Source organism: Saccostrea echinata, unplaced genomic scaffold (genome assembly GCF_033153115.1).
Source record: "Saccostrea echinata isolate AGI-Se365-2 ecotype Australia unplaced genomic scaffold, CSIRO_AGI_Sech_v1 ptg000040l, whole genome shotgun sequence".
Taxonomy (NCBI): Eukaryota; Metazoa; Mollusca; class Bivalvia; order Ostreida; family Ostreidae; genus Saccostrea; species Saccostrea echinata.
In genome coordinates this window covers 123,995-132,202 of record NW_026889789.1, presented here as the reverse complement: position 1 = coordinate 132,202, position 8,208 = coordinate 123,995, and the positions used below count along the sequence as shown (strand labels likewise).

Genomic DNA, 8,208 nt, shown 5'->3' with positions numbered 1-8,208 from the left:
GCACATGAAATAGGAAAATATTTCTTTTTCAACACTTTATACACATCGGATCGGTTAAAATAATACTGAAGCAAAGCATTTCTTTTTGTTTGATATAGTAATTCGAATATGAAGAAAAAAGAATTTGAAAAAAAAAATGTTTCATAAAATGTATACAGGTATTATATATTTGGCTTCAACAGCGAGGAATTAAAAGAAAATGGGAGAACAGGCGAGCGAAATGCCTACAGTGCAACAAACATGAACGTGAAAAGTTAAATCTCGAGTATGATAATTTTTTTTTTTGATATTTCATCTAGCATTAAAGCATACTTTGTGTATAATCTCCACAATTTGCAAAACTCTCACAAAGATTGAAATTATTTGCCTATGAAATAGCATCCAAACACTAAAGAGGGCGAAAAGGATCATTTCTCATACTATAACACAATTTTGATGAGTTGGTCTTCTCTCCTTTTTTTTTGGAAGTTTATACTCAAAGTTTGCGTAAAAATATACATTTTTTTTTGTTTAGCAAAAACATAGAGCAAATACCAACTATTCCTTAAAAATACATGTACACTTGTTTGACACAGCATTCGCATCTTTCCGAGATATACTTGAAGTCCATTTAGTCAAGGGTCATATCACAAACATGATTTAAATGCCACCATTCATCAGGAGCTATGTAGCATAGAGGTTAGCGTGTTAGCCCCAAAGGAAAATGATACTCTTGCAGGATTTTTTTGCTAGGATTCGAACCCCAAGAATAACACACTATTTTTTAATACCGGAATATTTTTTGCCGAGAAAATTTTCCTGTGAAAAGTTTTGTTTATCATAATTTCATAAATTTCAAAAATGATAATTTTACTCTAAATACTAAATACAGGAATTGAATATGATTTTTATATATCTGAAGCTATATATAGACATTCTAAACGCCTTGGTCACCCATCTCTTTTGCAAAATTCGATTTGAAAAATACAAGAGTATATTGATAAGCTGTTTTAAATGACTGATTTTAAAAAGTCAAAATACAAAATAATTAAAGGTTCTCGTTTAATTTTTTGACGATAAGATAAAATAATTAATAAGGATTATACATGAACGTGCAAAATGTTGAATAATTTTTAGCATAATTAAGCCATTTTTTGTTGAATTTGAACTCATAAACATGTACATTTATATGGATTACAATGTTATTTAATTTTAAAGTCATGTTACTCTCTCAATAAATCAGACTGTATTTATATCATGGTCATGATCTAAATGCATTTTTAAAATTAAAATACACGGATACAATCTTAAAATTAATACGTTTTGTATAAAAAAGCATGTCTTTCAAATTCCCAGAATCAAGAAGCTTCCCGGTCCCCCAGTAAGGCTTTAAATTTTCTCTGTGCCCAGAGGTATTCAGATGTTATACTTTGTCAATTAGAGTTTTAAAACTGATAGTTAGTTCAAAGCCCTTAGCTTTGATTTCTCTTCAAACGCCCCCCCCCCCATTTTTTTTTCATAAATATCTGGAGATGTCAAGTACGAGAAATGTTGTAGGTGAGATGCTTTACACGTCCAAGACACATGTAATGTTATTGTATGTCCGAAGTTTTTTTTTCCCTAGAAGGTACTTTTTTCTTTAAATCAAATGCCGTATGTCTACAAACAATTCCTTTAACAATATCTAGCACACAAAGCAATTTTTCTAGAGTGACGCAATAAACTGCTTTGACAGATTTTTTTTAATTCAGAGATTAGCACTCTGTAAGGTTTCTATATGAAGATGCAAGTCTATCTTCTGTTCTTGAAGATTCCTGTTCTCTATTTGTCGTTGGGAAAAGGGTGGAATGAAACAATCTCTCGGGAAAGGAGGCAAAACCTCATTCTAGGAAAAGATGGGAAACCCCCTAACAACCCCCTCCTTCCAATATTAATACCACTTGCATGTATACACATGTACAGCATCTTGTACTTTAAATCACATGAGAGAACGAAATATGAGTATCGAGTTCAATTAATCAAGACTAAAAAGTACTTCAACATTATTCAAATTATTTTTGACATGTTCCCTTACAACAGAAGTCCGAAGTCAGCTGTCGAATGTCTGAGATTCCGATCGAAAATGCTCATTTGGGTTTTTTATTAAACCCACTTGGGTCCTAAAGGCGGTCCCAAATCCCTTGCCTCCTCCCTAATCAGTTGCCGCTCCTCTCAACATCGAATTCTGGATCTACCCCTTATATAATTAATGGACTAAGTTAACTTTTATAAATCTACACACACGTATAACTGGTATAACCGAGACGATGTCCGTACGTCTGTCTGTACGTCTGTCTGTAAACTTTTACATTTTCGACTTTGTCTCAAGATCCATTGGACCAATGTCAAACCCTCTCACCAGAAAGCATCCAGATAATGAATAATATGTGAAAATATGGTGAAATCTTTTGAAAATCTTTTTTAAACAATGGCTTGAAATCATGAAACTTTTGTGAAAGCCTTCTCACAATGTTAATCAAATTTTTGAACACATCATAACCCCTGGTAAAAGATATGCATAAAAATATTTAGAAAAAATGTTACGATCTTGTTCTCAAGAACAGCGAAGTCATATTAATATAAAAAATCTTCAGATAGCATACATTCTTGGGGGGGGGGGGGTAGAGATGGTACATGTAGGGGCCACGATAGCGAATCGGTTTTAAATGGAAATACATAGGATACACTTTTAGGAATAAAACTCTTAAGAACAAAAGGGCCTTGATAAGTCTATTTAATACATAAGCATCATCATATGGTGTATATTCAAGAATATTCAAGACCCCTGGGAAGGGACGGGAGTTTTACTTGGGAATGAACAAGAACAGCTTGTTAGGGATTAGGGATGTCAATATGCAAGCATCCGCAAGTTGTGCGGTTTCATTTTTGTTCAGGTTATGGCCCACGTTGATAGAGTAAGGCAAGGGATAAAGGGGAATATATACTGACAGAAAGGAAATTTCAATATCTTCCTCTTGAGAAAACGGGTCCTTGATAAGTGTTCGTAAGGTGCAGTCATTCTTAGGTAAATGCAGATCCTAGTTTGCACAATTCATGGCTTCCAAATGAGGGATCATATTTCGGCGTATTTAGACTTTTTTCATAAAATGTAACATTGATAAATCGGAAAAGCCATAGGTAAAACATTTACTACATTATCCATTGTAAAGCCGTCATTAAGTCTTAGGCTAAAAGAAGCACTCCACTATGAGGTCATCAGGTGACGTCTATAAATAGAAAAATTCACATGAAACCTTACCAAAATTATTACATTTTGTACAAACGATCAAGGAATTTTCATCAATTCATGTTAATCACACGATTCTAGCAGCACTTTCCAAGTACTATAGAATACAAGCTTTCGATACAAACAAAAATTATGTCTCAAAATATGCGGCGTAGTGGTGAACTTCTGTAACTTTGTTGTTATAGAACGACAGAAGAAAGGCTGATCGGGATTTCAAAGCACTGCCTGTGTTCATTATAAGAAAACATGATTAGAATATGTCAGTGTACTTGATTCTTAATCTTTAATTTCTTATGAATCGCACATAACTTTCACGGTATATGCTTTAAAACTCACATTTTATATATTTGTTTACATGAATTCTCGTCACGTTTAATTTTCACTCGGCAAATATTTGATCAATAGTTTTAACCCCCGTGATAAATACTTAGCTATTTGTACCACCCAAAAACGATAAGATTTTGTTTATATTATGTTTTGAATGATTCCATTCATTTCTTGGACCTGCAATTAAACTATATATAGATATTAAGAAATCATTAATCTAAACTTCACGTCATACAGCTTACTAATGACGTCATATTGTAGAGGCAAGTAGGATATCTCTGGGTCAGCCTTAACATACCCGCGTTAATGCGCGATTTTAACATACATCTGATACATTTAATCCATTCTGACAAAGTGTCAAGGTCTTCTTTTTCATGTCTGGCCCATCGCCTGGCGTAGTCCTCTACAGAATCCATAATATTTATGAAATTTCGACGCCAGTTGAAGTATCGGGGTTCCCTATATTTAGGACCTTTTAAAATTAGTGATCTAAGGTCCTCATTATTAACTATATTTACGTCACCAGTAATAACGTGTCCAGCAGGAATATAGTTATAGGGTGAAGAAGAAAATGAGCACGATTGAGGATTATGTTTCAGATATTCGATATCCAGGCCCTGTAAAGATTTCTTGTAATTAAAAAGTTTGGAAGCAATAGTCGATGTATATTTGTAGGAAATACAAGGTGTAGTCTTTAACTTGAAATATGGTGGAATACAAGACTGGACCCTTTTGTGATTAAGAATATTACTTAATATATTAACCGCGTCAATTCTTTTGTTGGTATATTGAAGTTTAAAGACAGGCCCCAGAGGTTACGTGTTTTAGTCCTGTAAAATGTGTATTTAAAACACGATCACAACGGTATAAGTGTTTCCCAATAATTTCAATGAATAGCAGAGATAACGCTAAAATAGGTTTCTGCACACCTGTACACTTTCGCTAAAAATAACAAAATACCGGAAATTGCGTCACACGTGTGTCTCAGTGATTGCTGTTTTCGTTGAAAACGTGGGAATGTCGAAGAAAAAAATCGGGAAAATTTTGTGTTGCGGCCGGTTTCACTTCCACACACCGGAATAATGTATCTCTTCATGAATTTCCTTATGAAACTCGCCCGGAAATTCGGAAAAAGTGGATTTCATTTGTAAAAATGAAGAAGAAGGATTTTACGACCCCAAACCAGTTCTCAGTGTTGTGTGAAAAACACTTTGCTCCAAACTGCTATCCTCTGGAATATTCTATTAAAAAGTCAATGGGAATAGAGGTGAAGAAAAAAAATCTTCTACCAGAGGCTATTCCAACTGTTCAAACAGTTGATAGTGACAAGAGAGCAGAGGCCAGTTCACTTTCTCGCCATGGATCTCCAGAGCGTCATTCGCAACCTAAGAAGATGAGACCGGCATTTAGAAAAAGGGAATGCTTGAGGGTAAGTCGTTTAAAAAATGATTGACTTTACACGTTTTTAAATATTTTACAGCTTTAGTAAACATTACATCTATGTGGCATTGGTCATTTAATGATTACCCCCCCCCCCCCTCTTTCTAACGTTTTAACAATGTTGTTAATAAATTTAAACGTATGAAAAACAGTAATAATTGCTTTAATTAATTATTTGATAAATGTTATTAAAAGGTTATTCAAACGGCCATATCTGCAACGGAAGTTTCTGATGCTGAAATGGAAAGTGAAGTGGAAGATGGAGGTTCTATTCAATTATCCAATACAGAGGTAGCTAGGTCTTTCCACGTGTTTCCTTTTAATACATGTACAATTAAAAGTTGTTAACAATATATTAGAACAAGAGATATACTGAATTATCTATGTATACAGAGCACAACCCGAAGTGTTGGATTACAGTTTGGAGGAAAGTCAGTGCACAAAAGATCTAAAAGATGTCAGACAAAACTGAAGACAATGGATAAAGGTTAAAATAATCTACATTTTTAAAGTTATGCTTAAGAAATGAACATATGCCATAAATGCTGTTATTATAACAATTTCCACACTGAGAGAATGTTGTTTTATATTTTAGCAATTCAAGCGAATGTTCAAAAACGTCAACACACTACCAGTATAGGCATCCAGTGCAACAGAAATTTAGAGGACCTAGAAGACCTTAAAAAAGTGAGAAAAAGAAATGAATGGGAAAGAATGAGATCTCGGGAGTGTTCTGAAACCACCCCACATGCAGCAAATTTTACTAGCAAGTGTTTAGGCCCTGACTATGAACCTATAGCTCATCGGATGATTCACAGTCAGACATTTCCTCGACAACGGAAAGGTAAAAACTTTAAGATTAAGCTTGTAATAGTGCTGTTTATGCATGTTAAGCTTGTAATAGTGCTGTTTATGCATGACTGCATAATTTTGATTTTTTTTTTATTTCAGTGAAGCTGAAAAAGCTGTTTGGAAGGAAAGAAAATTCATAGTATTTGAGTCACATCTGCTAGAGTTGTTTAAATCTTGTCCATCGTGTGCATCTTTATGCCTATTTCAAATAAAGAAGATCATAGGTTCATTAGTAAAGGTAGATCAAACCTGTGGTACATGTGGCTATGAGCGTACCTGGGACAGCCAGCCTATTACTGGGTCTGTTACTTCAGGAAACCTTCTCTTATCTGCAGCAATTCTATTTACAGGTAAATTAATTTTTTTATCATATTTTCCCCAATACTTCACATAAGAAAATCTTACTAGTTTCAGTTATGGCAATTAAAATTTCTCTTGCAAAAGAATTTATAAAGTTATTAAATAGTCAAAATTCATCAATATTTTATGTCTTCTTTTCTAAACAGGGTTACTTACTTCAAAAGCTCTGAGGTTCATGGAACACATAAATATTCAAACCATTACACCAAATACATTTTTTCAACATCAGAAGCATTATCTGCACCCATCTATCTGCTCTGTTTGGAAAACATTTCAAGATAATTATTTTCAAAAGATGATTGAGAGTGGAAAAGACTTGACGATTGGCGGAGACGGTCGAGCAGACACACCAGGACATTCGGCAAAATTTGGAAGTTATGCCATTCTAAATTTAGAACTGTCACCTGTGATAAATGTACAATTAGTACAGGTAAATTAATTGCTCTACAATTTACTTATTAGGTACATGTATATAAAAAAGAGTAGAGAGAAAACCATACATTGTATTACTTTATATTTATTCTCACTTCAGAGCAATGAGGTTAAAAGCAGTTACCACATGGAGAAAGAAGGCTTTATTAGAAGCATCAATTTCATAAAAGAAAAAGGATTAAAAATTGCAGAAATTGTGACAGACAGACATGTACAGATCGTAAAGCATGTGCGAGAGGAAATGCCTGAGACTATACACCACTTTGATGTTTGGCATGTTGCTAAAGGTACATGATACATAAATATGAATCCAGTTTTGGTCAAATCGGGAACAGTTCTTTTAAATTTTATGGATGTTTTATTTTTATTCTAGGTTTGAAAAAAAAAGTTAACTGCCCTGTCTAAAGAGAAAGAATGTGAAAGGCTACAGCCTGTGGATTCGCAGTATTTGTAATCATCTTTACTGGACCGCAGCATCCACTCCAGATGGAAATGGGCAAATGATGCTTGAAAAATGGCAGTCTGTTGCAAATCATGTTCAAAATATACATGAACACAACGGAGATTTATATGACAGTTGTCTACATGGCCCATTAGAGGGTATATCTAGAAAGACACAAGAAGTGGCTTGAGCCTGGTAGGCTAAATTAATTTTATGAATATATTAATTAAAATGAAAAACATTTTAAAGCATAAATCATATTTTCCTATCAGGGGATGCTATCAAGGTATAAATTAATTCATTTAGGGAAAAAAAATTAAATACATTCATTTCAATTTTTAAATTACACACTCAATTATGATATTTTATTACAGAATTCTTTTGGCTGCGCTCCATTACAATAAAAATGGCACGAGAGAACATGCCTCAACAAAAGAAGGAAACGACATAATTTTTCCCAAATACAAGAAGGGAGAATACACAGTTCGAGAAGTGAAAGTGGAATGTACTTATGGTATGTATTGTTCTTCCTATTTTTCAAAACAGTTTTTTTTCAATTATGAATTACAAGCGTTAATCAGAAAAAAAATATTTTAAAAAATCTTTTATTTGTTCACAGAATATATTGAACGTCTTATAAATTCGGCAGTTTCCCTAGCAGAGGAATATGCCATGAATTCAACGCAGTACAGTTAAGGTGCCATATGGAAATATCGGCGAATTTTTTTACATAGAAAATACATTCTTTACAAGGATGGGCGATTCTTTTTAGGACATTCCTATTACCGGACAAATGCAATGTGGTTGAAAACTACATGTTGAAGACGATTAAATTTCATATTTAGACTGTCACGTGATGTTGCATTCACGTGATTTTAGCAAATATACCTGAAGTATTGAGGTCATCTATAAATTCCAATATTGCAAGGGCATAACTAAGTTAAAAATCTAAGTTTAATATACAATTCTTTTCAACACTCTTTAGTTTGTGAAAAGTGCTGCGAACCTATATAGATTCTACTATCTAATTGCTAAAATTACATTTATTAGACCGTATGTTGAATATTTTGCTGGTCAAGTACATTAAAGA

At 33.6% G+C, this 8,208-nt stretch overlaps 1 protein-coding gene across 1 annotated transcript; it reads left to right on the top strand.

Annotated features, from left to right (window-relative positions):
• The first annotated feature begins 4,689 nt into the window (after positions 1-4,689).
• On the top strand, positions 4,690-7,274 carry LOC133200466 (uncharacterized). Its single transcript, XM_061336257.1, has 8 exons — positions 4,690-5,021; positions 5,228-5,323; positions 5,426-5,519; positions 5,628-5,802; positions 5,984-6,234; positions 6,391-6,674; positions 6,777-6,963; positions 7,050-7,274. Exons 1-8 carry the CDS (start codon positions 4,746-4,748, stop codon positions 7,079-7,081), a joined length of 1,395 nt encoding a protein of 464 aa, XP_061192241.1. The 5' UTR covers positions 4,690-4,745; the 3' UTR covers positions 7,082-7,274.
• The last annotated feature ends 934 nt before the right edge of the window (positions 7,275-8,208 follow it).